We start from the raw sequence: 18,500 nt of genomic DNA on the forward strand, positions 1-18,500 counted from the left end.
AAGAAAAACTACAAGTGGATAAGAAGAAGAGGTAGACGCAGGAGAAAGAGATCCTTCTCCCGGCCGGGCTGTCTCAGTTTTCCAGCCACCTCTGAGCCGTGACGCCGTGACTCCGGTCTCCCATAGTTACTGCTATGAATTTGCTATTGTTATCAGCCGACTACACTCCTGTCACAAAGCTGGATGAATGGCACGCATGGCAATACATGTAACTCTTTGTTGCCTCGCAAAGGTGTCTAGCAGAGAGCCATAATGTCCCGGTAATCGAAGTAGAATTGTTAAAAAGGCCGCGCACAAAAAGCTGAAAATTTAGTGACAAGCATGAAAAGCGCTCATGCGATGAGAAACACACACAGGGCACCCCGGGGTCCTCCCAGGGCCAAACAGCAACCCCTCAGCATTGTTGTTGCTTCTACTCTCCGTATTTACCTCAGCACATATCTGCTGCGTTTATGTGATAATTCAATAATTCAATTTACTAATTTATCTCGCTCAAGAGCTGATGGCTGACACTCTACTTCCTGTCAGACTGGATTTACAATGTAAAACTTTAATGCAATTCACTTTAGAAACAATAAGCACGATGGGGGAAATTGTTATATTGTTTTTATTACAATTTACACTATCGCTTTAATTTTGTAGTAAATAAAATATTTATTATGCCATTTTTTTAATGTATTGTTTTGCTTTAAATTTAACAGAGCAAATTATCAAATTAACAATCTGGATTGAATCACATGAGTCTGCAGCTGTGAACACACTCCAGCATTCAGGCACGTTTTCAAACTGTGAAATGTATTCATTTTATAAAATTGTGACCATGTTATTTTTGGGTGTTTTGGGGGAGCTTGAGTCGCGCGTGCGCAAATGCTTGAACTTGCAATTATTTTTCATTCCAATCTGCATTTACTTTACTGCGTGTTTAGCTCGCAGGTACGGTAAAAAAAAAGCGCAGACAGATTTTTTTTTTATTATTGTTATTATCGAATCCGTTAAATGGTTAAAAAAATATCTCATATCCAATGCAGTTAAATTAAATAGCCTAAAATAAAATAGAATAAAAATAATAATAATTTGAAATTAAATAATAAGAAAACACGATAAACTTTTACGGGTCGGATAAATAACACTTATTTTTTACATTTATTTATTTATTTAGTCATTTTAAATGGTAAATCCAAGGCATCCGAATTTCAAAATAAAACATTATGAGCTGATCGGAAAAACTAAATGTACCCTGCGCTGTGGGCTCTATGAAGAAACCTGACTGAAATGGGACTTTTCCATACTTTGGGTGCATGTGAAGCGGCTGGTGCTGATGGGGGAAGGCCACACGGTGCACACCAGGAAATACGTGACAGAGATCGAGAGGAAGAATAAAAACCGAGACTGGCCGCCTGCACATTCTCGGGCCTGCACATCTTTTTTGTTCAGAGACTTAAATGTGGAAAAACAAAAAACAAAACAAAAAATCGTGGGCCTGTGACATTAATGAAGCGGACATGACCGCGAACATGAGCGTCCTCTTTCCATTCCTCTGATTCATCGCCGCATTTATTGTTTTGACCAAGCATGCGGCTCGTATTTAATTCCACTCGTTCCTGTGGCTCCTTCAGTCATATGTATATTGTCTATTTCGATAATTTCAAAGGAAGCAGATCAACCTTCTGCAGAAGGAGCAGCGACAACAGGTTCGTGACAGTCAAACCATGATGGTGGGAGATATTTCTTTGTGCGTGAATTAAATATTGTAAAAATTCAAATACGAATTCACACAACGCGAATGACCTGTTCACTGTATTTCTGAGGCGAACACGAGGCCTCCACCGCCAGCCAAACACACCACAATGTCTTCTTTCTTTTTTTTTTTTTTAAATCAGTGCACACCAACCAAAGCGACCTGAGGAAGAGCACAGAAAGAAAAAAAAAGCAATCCGTGCTTACTGTTGGTAGTCGTGTTTGCAGTAAAGTTTCCTTTCTCTGAAGTAGCAGCTGGTGGTGAGGGGCTGTTGACACACGGTGCACTGCAAACACTCCTCGTGCCATGACGAGTCGTTGACCCTCATCAAGAAGCGGTCGGAGATGGGACGCTGGCATCCTTCACACACGGATGGATGATGACAGTCAGAGCCTGGAATAAAAAGGGAAGGAGAGAGAAGGCCTGAACCAAGGACTGTACAAAACAAAAACAGGTCTGCACTCAAGGAAAATAAAATTCAAGCGCTCAGCGTTAATGAATCAAATAAAAACAGGTTGGTTTCAGTGGATGAATTTGATATTTTCTCCCCAACACGGCCTGCAGATTACACCACCCACACAGCCTCTCTACGTGTCCGGGTCGCCCAGGATGGATTTTTCCTCACAATAACACGAGAATAAAAACCGCATGTCCCAACGTCATTTCTCTCTTTTTTAAAAAATCCATCTGCGCGTAAAAGTGAACTTTTCCTCGTTTTTTAAATTTTATGTATTCTGTGCGCGTCAGGAAAACAAAACGCAGCAGCGGGCATGCATCCGCAGTAATGGCATCCAGACAGGGATACGAGTCTGCTGTCTGACCTGTGCTCACAGTTCAACGGTAATTTGCTGATTTATAGAGTAACAGAAGAGGACTCACCGAGCATGACTCCCAGCGTGGCCTGTCCCGATCGCAGGGGATGATCTTCGATTTTTATGCCGTCCAGCATGATGCACGTCTCGGACTGTTCTCCCGCGGAGAGGCGCTCCAGTGACACCAGACCTGTTGCAATATCCATAAGAATACGGTCAGACCGGGCGAGAAAAATCCCGCAGGCACACACTGAGCTTTTCTTTCCGCTGGAAGAGGGGGGGAGCGAAGAACCTGTTGAAAACCGCTTTCGAGTTCCGTGTGGCACACACACACGCTCGCGCTGCCTGCAAGCTCGGGAGGAGGAAGAAAAAAAAAAGAAAATGTGCTATGGAGGAAATCTAAAAGGAGACGACTCTGATGCGCGCAGTGGTTACAGAGTTACAAGGCAGCCTACACAAAATCAGCGACGCGTCAGAGAGGACAGAAAGCACACAGTAAAGCTGGGAAAGTCTCTGAACAGTCACCTGTTAGGATCTCAACACCGAGGAGGCTTTATCTTCGCGTCCGCAAACCGACGGGAGAGTTTTCTTCACGGGATAACGCTTCAGTCAAGGATGAAGAACGACGAGACAAACTTGACAACAAATCCCCATTCAAAAAGAAACGAAACACAGGAGAGCGTGTTGTTCAGATGTCCCGGCAGGAACTCTTCTTCTTTTTCTTTTTTCTTTTTTTTTTTTTTTTGGAGTTAACGCAGACGGTCGGTCGGTCGGTCGGTCGGTTGGTTGGTTGTGCCCCTGTCGCTGCAAAAGTCTGAGATCGAGATTGAAGCGAAGTGGATCCTCCCACTCCTGCATGCATGGCTACACTTTTTTTTTTTTTCATTCCCCCCATTCACTGCCATTGGGATGCTATTGGAGCAGAGTACAGTGCGCTGCACACAGTCCAATAACAACACACACACACACACACACACATAGTCACAGAAGAATAGAAAGAAAAAAATTGATATTTTACGCATGGAGGCTAGATGGACACAGAGACAACAGAACTATAATAATAATAATAATAATAATAATAATAATAATAATAATAATAACAATGATGATAATAATAATAATTATAATAATAATAACAATGATGATGATCATAATAATAATAGTAATAACACACTCTAATTTCATGTTGTGCGTATTTCTATAATAATACCTTCCCTGGGTTTAAAAAAAACAAAAAACAAACAAAACAAAAAAAAAACTACCTCTCTGTATTATTTTGGGGGATGAATGAAAGGCACACTTTACATATTCCTGTTGAGTTATTGTTATTATTCTTGTGATGTTGCTCTTTCTGTTTCTCTCGGTGGTGATGAGACAGATGAGCATCACGTGCCTTGCTCTGCTCTTTGTGTATTGTTTCCAGTGGAAGCTGTTGTCTCCTTTCAGCTGATGCACCTGGCGATGAGCGGCGATAAGGGCGCTGCGTCCGGCACCGAGGAGGGCCACACCGAGCCACGGCCTCCCGATCAAGAGCAGAAACAATAAATAAAAAGAGTAGCAACAGTGTACTTATTTATTCATTTTTCGAGGGGTGGGGGGCAGGAACAGCAGCTTTACTTCAGAGTAAAATGAACCCAATCTGAATACTTCGAAATACCATGGTTGTGAACATATCTATGTGTCGCTCGAGGCTGTTTTGGCCGCACAGAGCTTTTTTTTTCTTTTTTTTTTTGCACTTGAACACAGCTCGGGGTGTGATGTGCGCATTGCTTTATCAGGACACGATCAAGACGTTTTGGAAGGCGCGCAGGGGCCGCTCGCAGCACCGGGGCCTGTCTCGAACTGCTAATGGGATTGTGAGCCGCTCCTCGCGTCGCGCTGCGTGAGAGGCTCATTGTTATCTCTGGACAACATCTCGCGGGCTCAGGCAGGAGGGAGGAAGATGATGCGGGGAGAGGTAGACACATGGAGGAAAACGTTACTGTGCACTGCCACATGTTCCGGTCAGCTCAGGTGGAATTTATTAGAACTAAAAAAACTAATAACAAAATAATAACAAAAACAAAAGAGAACAGCTTCCTGCTCAACTGAAGATAATGTAGACATGGTGGAAAATGTAATAATAATAATAATAATAATAATAATAAGAAGAAGAAGAAGAAGAAGAAGAAGAAGAAGAGGAAGAGTTAACATTATATGAAGAGAAAATAAGTCATATATCTTTTTTTTAACACGAGGCTATTTTTTTTAAAGCAAAAAAAACAAAAAGTAGATCCCAAATGTTCCTGCGTCACGATCCATCATCACCGCAGTGTTTACCTCCACGTCCGCGGGCCTACAGCTGCGCGTTGTTCCTGGTGTCCTTTGTGAAGCATCAAGGCGATGACCTGTAGCCCAGATTGGGAGACAGAGAGCGGACTGTTTGGCGTTGCCCTCTGCCGTTCACAGAGAGAACAGCCGCAGCCGTCTGAGGGATTCAGAGAGAGTGGAACACAAGCCGGCACTTTCACATAACTGTCACAACGTTTTTTCCAGCCATCAAGGCATCACACGCACGTTTAAAAGCAGAGATGAGTGTGTTAGAAATGCTGAAGCTTTCATATTTTTCGGAAAAAAGTCACATAAATACACGTGTTTTTTTTTTTTTGTTTTTTTTTTTTTTTTTCTGCTGGAATAAGTCCAGTCATGAAGTCATGACGTCCCCCCCCCCCCCCCCCTCTCCCCCCTCGGCGCTCCTAACAGCATGGGGTCAATCACCGCCTCGCAGCATATTGGATTATCTGAGCAGCATTATGAGCTATACAATACAATCAATACATTTTTAGAAACATATATAAAGCCCGTGTTATCCCCATCCTCCTCCTCCTCCACCTCCACCTCCTCCTCCTCCAATCACTCCACAGTTATCGGCCAGGTCACTTGTGCGAATGAGGACATCAAACATTCATTCAATAAATCAATCCGCCAACTTTTTAGCCGGCGGTGTTTTAATGAGCCTTCTGCGTGCTGAGTGCGTGCGTGCGTGCGTGCGTGCGTGCGCGACCGGCCCTCCCTTCTCGCCTTCCACGAGGCTGCAGCAGGTGTGCAGCACGCAAAAGCTCCCCCAAAACTTTAGCAATTGACTTTTTAAAGTACGCAGAAGTTGTTGCATCCATCGGAAAAAAGGTAAGAGAGAGATCATTATACAGCGAGGGCTGCGTTCCTGCAGGCTCTCCGGTCTGCTGCGATTTCGATTAGCGAAGTGTGAGGACTGTGGATGTTGAGGCAGAAGTGGTGAGGATCACACGCTCTGCATGCAGAAGAGGGAGAAAATGATTGAGGGGGGAAGCGAAAAATATGTCTGAGCGGGAGGGAAAAAAAAAGTTTTAAAATAGCGAGAATCTGTGTGGGGTTTGGTGCAGAAAAAACCCAAGTCGAAAGATTTGATCAGAACGCAACGTTTTTTTTTTTAAAGAACCAAGCGCATTAAGACAACGAAACAGAAATGGACTAATCACAATTATAAGTGCTGGTTACGTCATCACATCTATTGTAATAAACGTGTCATTAATGTGAGTCTTCTCTGAAGGAGATTTAAACAACGCCAGTTTCACAAAAATGACCTTAAATCAACAAATACCAACCAAAATAAATAAACGTAGCGGTTTCACGACTTCGTTCAATCCCAATCTCGGCCGAACAAACGCATCACTCACATTATAATGCAGGTTTCAACGTATGGACAATTTGTCTACTTTAATTACATTTACATCACGCTGTTTATAAGCCACGCAGGATCCATTCGTTCTCCAACCCAGCCGGAGAATAACTCACACCACCCCAACTGCGCCAGGCCGCGGGCCCGCAGGCTGATCACACTGTTTGGAAACGACTTAAAATAATCACCCCGACGTACAAAAGAAATAAAAAAAAAATAAATAAATAAACATATTAAATTGAATATGCGTGCTGCAATAAAACACTGCATCTGCGTCACGTTGTTTTATTTTATTTCACTTACAATACTTGAAACGTGAACATTTTTTTTTTATTTATTTATTTTCTTTAATTACGCATCAACCAAAACGCACCGATGAGCATTTTAAAGCGAGTGTAAGCGAGAAGAGGAACAGGAGGAGAAAGACATAATGGCTCCCTAAATTGCACGACTGGAGGACTTTGATAGTTAACTCACTTTGATCTTTTAATGAGTCTCTCTAAGCTCTCCATGATGCTCTTTAAAAAAAAAAAAAAAAAAAAGAAAAGAAAGAAAAATCCTCGAATGAAAGAAAGGAAAAACAGAGGCAGGCTTCTTTAATTTGTTTGCATCCTGAAATGAGGCTGTTACTGTGCAGCAGCAGCAGTCTGATGCTAAATACACTGCTGAGACAACCTGAGCCTGCTCCTTCACGCTGGAAGTCTTCTCTGTGGCTGGAGTCACCGAACCCGCCGAGCTGAGCCGAGCTGAGCTGAGCTGAGCGCGCTTGGAGGTTTTTTGCACTGCGACGACCCGGCCGTCATTTAAACCTGCCACTGCTGGCTTCTTCGTGTTTTCCGCAGTTTTTTTTTTAAAGTCGCTTTTACGCGTTAAAAGAAAAAAAAAAAAAAAAGATTGTTTCGCTCTGATTTCACCCAGCGAGCCAACAGCTGTGATAACAAAATAAGGTACGACACAGAGGGCCCCGCAGGCCCGAGGGCCCCTGAATACTAAAGCAGCCAATAACTACTCGTTCTGATTTCACATTTTTTTAATTTGAGTCGCAAACTGGCTCCGCTTGATTTTGTATAATTTCTAGATTTCCTGTAATCTCTTCTTCACATGCACTACATGCTTAATTTCGCGGAGGGAGAGCCGGATGAACAGAATAATTATTTACATCGCATCCCCTTCATTCCTTCCTTTCACTCACTCACTCACATTTCTCTGCTCTCGTTCGCCCGAACAACATTTTACTGAGACAGGCCAAAAAAAATGATACTGCAGGATAATCCCAACTCCCCGGAGGATTAAGCCAAAGTATAATACAGCTCTGTCAACCCGTGGCTAGATTTGTTTATGTTATGATTTATTGGATTCAGCTTTTCTCTTTCTTTCTTTCTTTTTTTTTTTTTTTTCCCACTGACAAATTTATTGAGTTCCTGACAGATGGCCTGACAGAGCCCGGTGTGACAGCCAGCTGACATACAAGTCTGAAATGTGAGTCTGAAAATTGTTTGGCTGCATTTGTGTTGTTCTTTTAGAAAAACACCAAGCAAAACTGAGCTGAGATGTCATTTAAAAATCAACTCTTTAATAATTTGGTCATAATCCCAACCTGCTATACATGATATAATGCTGCTAAATACACATGCAGTGATACGAATAATTATACCTGCAGTTAGAATCATAACTGATCTAAAGAAAGCATGATCAAACCATACCTTTTTATTATTGAAAACCATAATGCATGTCATTTGGAAGATTCAATAATAGAAAAGTACACGGACAGACAGATGGATGGTTTTGGAAATGCAAGAATCATATAATGATTTTAAAGGTGAGCATTAACGGTTTGCTCTTGCTGTTTTTTTGTCTAAATGATTAATCAAGCTGCTTTAATGTACATGCAGTTGAATTAGAGATATCAATATGGCCTTTAAATAATATATATATTGTTTGGCTGTATCGAGATACACGATATATTATCTCAATAAGGGGTGTCTCGATATTCACGATAACAGCGATACTGAAGAATGTATAATAGATATTGTGTTAATGATACACACATGATATGATCTAATCTAATCCCAGGAAAAGATGTTAGGCCCCGTGCGTCTTTTGTTCATGAGGTCATTTGGTCGCCTGTTCACTGGCATTTGAGTGTAATTGTTCTGGTTGCACACTTAAGGGTGCAGACTCTCCCTCCACCTCCTTATACTCAGATTTTGTGGGTAATTAATTTGTCAAAAAAGAGACAAACAAGTGTAAAGATAGATTTGATTGTGGGCATCCCCCCCCCCCCAATTGATATAAATATCGCGATAAAATTGTTGTCGTGAATTCCTAAATGATAACTGTGTGGTGAAAAACCGGTATACAGTGACAACCCTGATGTCGACATTCTAGAATCCCCCGTCTCTCTCAGCTGCCTGTTAGTCTGTGGACAGTTTGCTCAATGCTGCCGGACTGTGGATCTCTTTGTGAAAGACTCGGGTTGTATTTTTCCACGACAGTCGAAAGGATGTGACTTTGTGCCTCCTCTCAGCGCCTGTCTCAAGAGAGCGAGACTAGCTGACATTAGTCTAGAAATGGAGCATGCTAACATGAAGCAACCACCAGCTTCCAGCACAACACAGTTGATTCTACAGAGCTCATTTAACACCATGAGATCTTCTGGTAAATAATCATCAGTAATGTGGACAGAGTGACTAAGAGGGTAAAGGCAAGTATCAGAATGTGTAGAACAGCGTGGAACGATCAGAAATTGACATTACTTTACTGTTATGCAGCATAAACAAAAGCAGGAAAAGACAACATTTACGTCATGTCTCAATATAATGATATCCCAAATCTAAGACAATATTAAGTATATATATATATATATATATGTATATATATATATGTCTGGCCCCGAGCTGAGTAATGAATGCAACTTACATGTAAATAAGCAGTCGAAGATGTAAAACTACTGTTTAAAGTCCTCCAACCCCTGTTTGATAACTTTATTTACAATCTTCAGCAAATGAATATGACTCTTACTGAGCAATATGACACTTTTGTCATGATGATAAATAAAAAAAAAAAAAGAAAGAATATTATCTATTACAATTTAATCAAAATCTCTGGAAAATCAAACAAGCTAGAAGATATTTTTGTTTTTGGCTCCCCGCTCCATGTCCTCGCTCTAATACCACCGTCACCTTGTCCTCAGAAACACCGTGGTGTAGTTCCAGTGACGGAGCAGCTCCTCTGATGACAGTGATCCAGAATGAAGTCAGATTTATGCACCCGGGCCTCTGACTCAGTCTAAACACACATATCACCTAACAGTTACATCCAATGCCGATATTACCTGAAGCCCCTCAAAGCAGCTATCTGAACTACAACATCGCCCCCTGCTGGACAAAACGAAACAGTACAACTTACTCTGCTCCTCCAGAGCAAAAACTCTACTCTACTACTCTAACTTACAGAATTTACAGGCTGATCTAAAACACTGTAAACAGGTGGAGGATCACATGTATCTCATGTATTACATGTCTTTGTGGTCATACAACTTCGTGTTATTTTGAGGTCAATTGGATCATTCGTATTAGACTTCATTCTGTTTAATCCCTGTTATGATATTGTTAATTGAAAAAAAAAAAAATATATAATTATTTTAATTTATTTGCTATATCTTAAGACAAATATTTAATGCAGGATTTCAGCTCATCAGTATTTCATATATTTATTTTCCAGTTTAATTCCTCTGTAGTTGAGTTTTTCAAGTGAGAATAATAACAGCACATTAATATAAACACTATTATATTTCAATGGTAGAAATATGATATTTCTGATATAGAAATATCATATTTCTACCCCTGAAACAAATATTAATTTATGATGCAAATTTGAAAACCTACATAGGTAGGTTAGAAGGGTACATAGAAACTCATCCAATTGTGTCATTAAAAGAAAATATAAGCAAGAAATGCAAAGATTTTCTCTCAAACCTATCAATCACAGTATTTTTACTTTAAAATGCCAAAAGATGTTACTTTATCATAAAGTGAATATATCAAATGTAACTCGAAAAAATTTTCATCAAATTATTTATAGTTTGACTTTTTGTGAGTTTTGTCCTCTCTTCTTTAATATTGCTGAAGTGATATAGTTGTTCTTTAATTGTTCTTGTGCTGTGTTGCACTTAAGCTTTTTGTTCAGTAGTAAAAAGTTTTATATAGTAAAAAAACCAAACAGAATATTTACCTACATTTATGTTTCAAGTTTGTAGACTAAAGTATGTCAGTATGAACATTCATTATCTTTTTTCCATAAATAACTTAAATTGGTTCAATGTTCTGCATCTGCAATGAGAAACAATTATAAAGAATAATGTTTTCAAAGATACAATAAAACTACACATTGTTATCTTGTAAACAAACATGAGCAGTGTATGTTTTTTTTATTCATTTTTCATTTTGTTAATTCATTTAACTTGCCAAAGTAATTGGCTATACAAAAAAAACATATTTGTAAAAATATAATTTTATTTCTTGCAGTGTTGTTTAAAGTACCTTAAAGTCATACTTGAGTTAAAGTAGCAACATGGTGAAAGTGAAAGTCACCCATATGAATAGCACTTAAGTTAAAGTCTCAAAGTAACTGATTTTAAAAGTACTTAAGTATCAATAGTACAAGTAAAAGTAAATTATAAATATATTTACATGTATTTATATACTTTATACTACGGCTTGACCGATTATGGGCCTTGTCGCTTATAGGATCCAATAATCCTCATTTTTCTGCTGATTATCAGACTGAGTGTGTTTTTTATCTGATTGTTGATAAAATGAATTAATTCAAAAATGTGCAACTTTGACTCTGTTGCAGCATGTAATCTATAAAGTAACCAGTGACTAAAGCTATCAAATCAATGTAGTGGGAGAAAAGTACAACAAAACACTACAAAGAAAATGGAAATACTCAAGTTACGTAAAAGTACCCCAAAATTGTAAATACATACTTAGTGTACTTAGTTACATCCCTCACTGATTTTTGGTTATAATTTTGTAATAATGGGTCATGTTTTAAACATATTTTCAGTTCCATAGACCTAAGGATTAAATAGGAAAAATGAAATAACATATTGTTCATGTTAATTAATTTGATATGATTCGCAGTGTATTATTTCAATTCCAATTTGTTTTTCCCCCACAGTTTTTATTGATATGTCATGAACATTAAAATGAAGTTTGAATGAGCTCTGCATTGTGTCATATGATAATAATACAAAACAAATGAGTATGTCTCTTTTTTCCAAGGGATTATTTTCAAAACATAAAAAAAAGAAAAAGTTTTTTCAAAGTTGGGTCACAGATGGCGACAGATGACACATTATGAAAGCCAGCAATAACAAAATCCCTTTTACTCTGTGATGTGGGGATCTCCCCATCCCTTCTGTTTTCCTTCACACACAGGCGATGACCAAACAAGTCTCCATGTGAGCCTAAGCTGTTCAGACACACGAGGAATGACTTACTGCACGGTCATTTTAGACTAAATTACGCCGCGGTCTCTGAATGTCTGCAGGAGACACACGCCCACATGTCTCTGTGAATCTCCAACTGTTGATGAGCGCCAAAAGTATCCTAAATCTCTCTCCAATGAGAGCCATTTAATATCCATCACAGAGGTGCTGAGTGCAGCGAGGACACAGAAACAAAACAAAAGATATTTCGCAAAACTTTGGCTCGTGTGCATCTGAGGAAATCATATTATACCGTCATGTCACAGAGGGATACATGGCATTTGTTGTTACATGACTGTTTTCATCATTAGCCGAAAAAAAGGGTCTGCTCAGGCAAGATTTGCAGCGCCTTTCGTCAGACGATCATGTTATTCAGTGGATTTGTCTCTGCAAAAATAATGTTTCCTCTGACACAAGAAGACGGAGGCTGCAGGAGGCCAGGAGCATGATTTTAGGATGTGTGCCATTAACAATAAGCGGAGGCCTTCGCTACCCGCTCCTCATGTGGAATGCATAAATTCTGTGCCTGCTGAATAAATCGCATGTGCTCGCAGACTTTGCGGCTGAAGTAGTGAAAGATATTCTAAATACAACTACATATTTACTGGCTGTGATACAGAGCTGGAATTGAATGGCTAAAACACATATCTATAGAAGCTGGTTCCAGCATCAATCCGTGAACAGTGATAGAGACAAAACAAAAAAGGCAAATAAGAAAATTAATCATTGCCGTTGAAACCAAATATGCAGAACATTTGGCTTCCTAGGCCAGCAACAATAAAGCATCTTAATAATCAGACATCTGTGTATGTGTGATTCTCTTTTCTCTGTCTCAATAAAACATGCTGGATGTGTTTTGTGTGTGCCGAATGTGCACATGTATGATTGTGGGTGTGTCATTAATAGGCTGCACATCAGAGAGAAAGGTAGAAAATCCACCAGATGTTTTGCAGCTGGGTGGATCTGGTAGTGAAGATCTAGACAGCATCTGTCACAGGCGAACATTTCTAATCTGTCCTGAACATTAGGCAGAGAGCACTAAAAACCCATCACTGGCTGCGTGTGCTGCTCAGTTCACGGTGTGCAAACCACGGGCTCCAAGAAAGTTCAAAATTAAACAAGAAAAAAAAAAGTCATATTTATCAAGCGGAGCAGTAAAAGAGCAATTTTAACTATGCTATTCCTGTATGATTTCTTCTCAGCTCGTCTCCTTTAAGTAGACTTTGGCTGCTAAAGTTTTAGAAATCATAACAAGGGGCTAACGGGCTAGCTGAAGTTATTAGGGCAGAGTGCCTGAGGCTAAAGACGCGCTTTGAACTAGAGGTCCAGCAGAGCTTAGTGAGGTCAAGATCTGTCAAACAGCGAGCAGAACTAACATCACAATGTTCTGGACAGACTTTTGCTTCAAAGAACTTCAGCTGTGCATTAAAAATAAAACAACAGCTATGCACCCCAGCTACAGTACCTGCTGCCATTTAAATTCTAGAACCATACAATCAATCTTTGGTGTTAGATTGTTGTTGGTGTTGCTGCTGCTTCTACATGATATTTCCATAGAAATTCATACAATTACATTTCTTAACCGCTTTTCTTTGCTAATTAGAATATGTTTAGTTGATGTTCTCAGTTTGGAAACTGTGGGAATTGCTCCAAGCTGACCTAGATGGTATCGAGATATTCCCCATCCTGAGTTCATGTGCCTAGTTACCAGTTGGTCAACCTCATGCCCTGTGAACTGACCCTGTCCTCCCTCTGAGGTTTGAAAGGAAAAGAAACCCAATCCTCCAGGGAGCGCTCCGACTAACAAGAAAACTGCTGGCCTGAATCTCTCAGAAGTACTGTGTTTTCCCACTGGACCACTTTCAGCTTAATAAACATCTTAACTAGCCAGAGGTCCCACGGGAGCTGCTGGGAAATCCTCTGGGCAGCCAGAGCTCAGGAGCTGGCCCTTTATTGCATCCAGGTGGCTGTTAAAAAATGTTGGCCGGCCCTAAATGTCCAATAAAATGCAAGTGGCACCTTCAGGGGTGGACAGGGTCAGTGCACCTGTCTGTGGACGAAAGCTGCATTCGCTCCCCCTTGTCCAATCAGTTTGATGTCACACTCCTATGTTGTGCCACCGCTGTGCCCAGGGAAGCATTACTGAATAGTCCTATCGGACACAGGCACCATGACCCCTGGGGCTTGGGCCAGAGCCAAACAGATCACAGTGAGATGGAAAAAGTTGCAAATAATCTCAAAACAATTATAAAGGCACTCAGAACAACTGCACAGAGACAAAAAAAAATACTACAAAGAGATTTAAAACCACCACATAAAGATACAAAATGACCATATCATTTCATGGTCAAAAAAAGTCAAAACAAGTTTGAAAAGACACTCAAACACTCAAAATGATCACAAGACCTGCAAACAGACTGCAAAGTTGGACTGCAACTAATGATCATTACCATTATCAATTAATCTGTCAATGAAGTGTTTGTCAATGTTTGCCAAAGACCAAGATGACTTCCTCAAATGCCTTTTTTTGTCCACAACCCAAAAATATTCTGTTTACTCATATAGAGCAGTAAGGGAAACCAGAAATAATATGCAATTAGACATTTTGTGTCTTAGAAAACTACTCATACCAATTAATCCATTATCAAAATAGTTGGTAATTAATAGTTAGCAACTAATTGTTAGTTTGATTCATTGGGTCTTCTAAAAGAATCCCTAAAAGATACACTATGACTACATAGAATCACAAAACTACATAGGGAGACACACAAAATGACCACAAACAAATGCAGAATGGCCACAGAGATGAAAATATAGAGATGCAAACATAACTGTAGGGAAGCTAAAACACAACAAAATGTGAAAAAAGAATAAAGATACAAAGCAACAGCAAAGAAAGAAAAAAAATCCTCAAAAGAGACACAAAAGGATCTAAAAGAGCCACAGAGCCACTTCAAAGAGAGAAGAAGGGACTTAAAGTGACACAAACAGAAATAAACAGCAAAGTCCCAAAAGATGCAAAGCAACCGCACAGAAAGACAAAATGACATAAAGAGACACAAAACAAGGAAAAACAACATCAAAGAGTCACGGAACAACTTCAAAGAGAGATTAAATGACTTGAAAGAGACACAAAATGACCACAAAGAGATATAAACAAAACTACAGCGGAGCAAAGACCACGATAATGCAAAACAATAGCAAAGACTCACAAAACAACTTCAAAGAAAGACTCGAAAGAGACACACAATGACACAAAATGACGCAAAGAGTCACAAAGCAACTTCAAAGTGAGAAAAGAAGGACCTGTAAGAGACACAAAATGACCACAAAAAGACACAAACTAAACTACAGCGCAGCAAAAAGAACATGACGATACAAAACAACTGCAAAGACAGACTTGAAAGAGACACACAATGACCACAAAGATGCAAGGCAACAGCTTACACACGCATAACAACTACAAATGATGTAGCCATGGTGTTTGTAGTCTTTTTGTGTGTCTTTCAGTCTCAGTGTCTTGCTTCTATGTGGGGAGGGGGACATGTCTGGGCCCAGGGGCGGCTTATATTCCAAAAACATCCTCTTAAATATCTGAATGAGTAGAGGCCCAAACCAAGATGTCATCCTGTTGTTTTAATGCACAACTAAGTGGTAAATTAGGGTGATGCTGGTTGAAATCATGTCCAATCACCTCCTGTTTGTTTACGACGTATGTGAACGGTGGCAGCAGCCTCCCTTCATCTGTCCAGCCTGGTCGCTGTCCACAGGAAGACTTAATTGTCCCACAGGTTTGGACGGTGTATCGGGCCTTTGATCTGACTTGAAAGGAGTTAATTGATTTCTGTGTTACGGGCAGTGTTAGAGGGAAGGGGAAAAAAAAAAAGAGATGCATGCCGGTCATTTCACAACATGTGCAGGAATATCTGAGAGAGAGAACGAGAGGGAGAAAGAGGAGGGAGGGAGGGGATGAAGAGAGAGATCACCTCACACCCGGCTCCATCCCTGCTCAATTACAATAATTTGACTCACATGGGCTGGCCGCCGTGGCAGCGGGAGAGGGGAGGAGAGCCGCTGTGTGGAGGAGGAGAGGGGGAGAGGGGGAGGAGAGGGGATCCCCGCTCTGGGAGATCACTCATCTTACCTCGAGCTGAGGTACGAAAAGACAGATTTGATGAGCGGCTCCCCTCGGAGTGCAGCCTGGGGGCTTGTTAAGGTGGTGGTACAGAGAAGACCACACTTCCAACCTCCCACTTTACATCTCCAACATTTGATGACATCAACATGGAATGAAGAGACAAGAGACTGGTGGAGGTCACCGGTAAATGTTAGTGTTTCACTGCCTACAACTTGTGTGTCTCCGTACAAGCTTATTCATAAATTTGACTTTCAAAGCCTTTCCTGCTTAAGGTCATGGAAGGTTTAAGCTGTCCCAGCATGCACCAGGCTGAAGGAATCACATTAGAGAGCAACATTTCTTTTTCCTGTTTTTTCTTGTTCTAAAAAATTAGACATGGTTTTACATCTTCTGACAATGTGATTTGCTGCATCACCTGCCTGTGAGTCTGTTCACCATGGGTCCAGGTCTGGTCTGGACCTGCTTTGACAGGCTTCCTGCCTTCACTCCTTCACCTCTCTCTGTCTCTGGTCACCCCAGCTCAGGGGGAAACAGGGCTGTCAGAGGGAGAGTGGCAGGCTAAGCCTGTCTTAACACAGCACCTCAAACCACCTCATAAATACAGGCTTCCTTTTCCAATTTCCAAGCAGCCCATCCACCTCTGTCTACATGCTTACGCACTGCTCCATGTCATGTGCCGGGGTGTGAGTTTAAAAATGACCACGGGACATCTGGCGGACCCACAGAGGGTGGAGCTTTGATGTGCTGCTCTGCAGTTCAGCTCAACTTCAGCAGAGCCAAATCCTCCGAGCAACACTGCAGAGAGACTGAGGAGCGTAAAGTGGACCCGGTAGGTTACAGATAGCAAGGGAGTTAAAAAGATTCTCCATATGTGAAATGCTTACAGACACACAACAGCCCTCGGTTTCTCCTCTTGCCTCTACAGTGCTGAGCAGCTTACAGAGAAAAAAAGCTTGTTTCCATTTTAATTTTAAAATGTGGTCTCTGAAAATCATCATTATTTTCCCTATCATAAAGCGCAGTGAAAGGAAAAGTGAAACCATGTGAGGCAGCTGTTTGATGGGCGACGCTGGGCAGGGCTCATGAGGGAGTTGTGGTTCTGAAAGCAAAGATTGCTCGCTGCCCATCTGGAGGGTTTGGCCGCACTTCTTTTTCTTAGCGTGAATGCAAAACCAGTGATTAGCTTCATCTAAACACTTACATCTGACCTGCAGAGCTAACGTCATGCTCTACCTGCTGTCCATATCTAATAGAAGCAACACTTTGACTGGCGGTCACAATACTGACATGTTATGATGTAGGTTCTGCAGGTAAAGGGCCACAGTTCTGAAAGGATTAGACACTTTTCATGAAAAGACCAACACGTAGTTGTTCGTGTAACACTACTTTTCAAGCTCAGCTGAAGTAAAGCCTTTTAAAAGGACCAACAATATACACACTATTTAAAAGTAGTTTCCTAAAGACGCTTGGTGCAGTTTTTAGCAAACAATACACAAACAGGTAGAGTTGCAATGGTTAAACAATTAGTTGTCAACTGTTAAATAAATCTGCAATGATTTTAGTTAACCCATTAATCAGTTTAAGTCATTTCTTAAAAAAAAAAATGGCACGATTCTCTGATTTCAGCTTTTTAAATGTAAACACTTTTTGATTTCCTCTATGACTGAATATCTTTCGGTTGTGGACAAAACAAGACATTGGAAGATGTCATTTTTGGCTTTTGGAAACATTGATCTGAACATTTTTGTCCAATTTATGACATTTTATAGACCAAACAACTAATCGATTAATTGAGAGAAACAATTAATCAACAATGAAAATAATCGACAGTCGCCCCACTTTTAGCCATCTGTTTAAACCTCAATTGTGCATTTGTACAAACTATTTTTCAGCGGCTGATTTGGGGCAAGTGAGAATGTAGAGCAGCAGCAGTAAGTGTGTGGAATTGAAAAGAAACAACCTGCGACTGTGTGTAATGGTGTAGCTCGTTGATGTGATCGAGCCTGTTTGGCTGTTTTTAATGCACGATATACAATATCAGCCAGTACTATGTTTAAGCTACACTCATCTTGGTTTTGGAGTTCTCAATGGGATTTGTTAATAATGAAGTACAAGTACATTTACTTTACTGTACTTTAGTAGAATTTTGAGGTACTGAAACTTAAGTAATTCCATTTTCTGCTACTACATTCTTTCATTTAATTACATTCGGGAGGCAAATATGGTACTTTTTACTCCACTACACTTATTTGATAACTTTAGTAACTAGTTACTGTCCAGATTGCATTCTGCATTAAAGCCAGAGCAGCACATTTTTATTCTAAAATAAAATAAAATAAAATGCTTTTTCTTTTGAAACTTAAAAGATTTCATATCAGATACTTACAGACTTTTTTAAGTACTATTCGTATGGGTGAATGTCACGTCTACTAAAGTAATGTTAAAACATGATATATTTCATTTTACTGACATTTGGGTTTATTTTAGAACACTGTTAATGACAAGAAACTTATGAAAAAATAATTTTCCTTTGTGATACACTTGATATTTGTGATTCTACTTTTAGATAATTTGTAATCTATATTGTTTTTCGATGTAAAGCACTTTTTTTCATAGGTTTA

The 18,500-nt window shown here is 40.1% G+C and overlaps 1 protein-coding gene across 3 annotated transcripts in view; it reads right to left on the reverse strand.

The window, feature by feature from the left end:
- lmx1bb (LIM homeobox transcription factor 1, beta b) overlaps positions 1 to 5,165 on the reverse strand; it is a 54,768-nt gene extending 49,603 nt beyond the window's left edge. The window contains exons 1-3 of one of the 3 annotated variants that reach the window (XM_030415880.1): positions 4,870 to 5,165; positions 2,618 to 2,740; positions 1,945 to 2,131 (exon numbers count right to left, since the gene is read on the reverse strand). In XM_030415880.1, the coding sequence (XP_030271740.1) occupies positions 1,945 to 2,131; positions 2,618 to 2,687 (257 nt within the window). In that variant the 5' untranslated portion in view covers positions 2,688 to 2,740; positions 4,870 to 5,165. Of the gene's footprint in view, positions 1 to 1,944; positions 2,132 to 2,617; positions 3,379 to 4,869 lie in introns of those variants that run through there. The other 2 variants (XM_030415879.1, XM_030415878.1) reach the window with 2 other exon arrangements.
- Positions 5,166 to 18,500: the final 13,335 nt, after the last annotated feature.

The sequence above is a fragment of the Sparus aurata genome, chromosome 5, assembly GCF_900880675.1.
Source record: "Sparus aurata chromosome 5, fSpaAur1.1, whole genome shotgun sequence".
Lineage (NCBI taxonomy): Eukaryota > Metazoa > Chordata > Actinopteri > Spariformes > Sparidae > Sparus > Sparus aurata.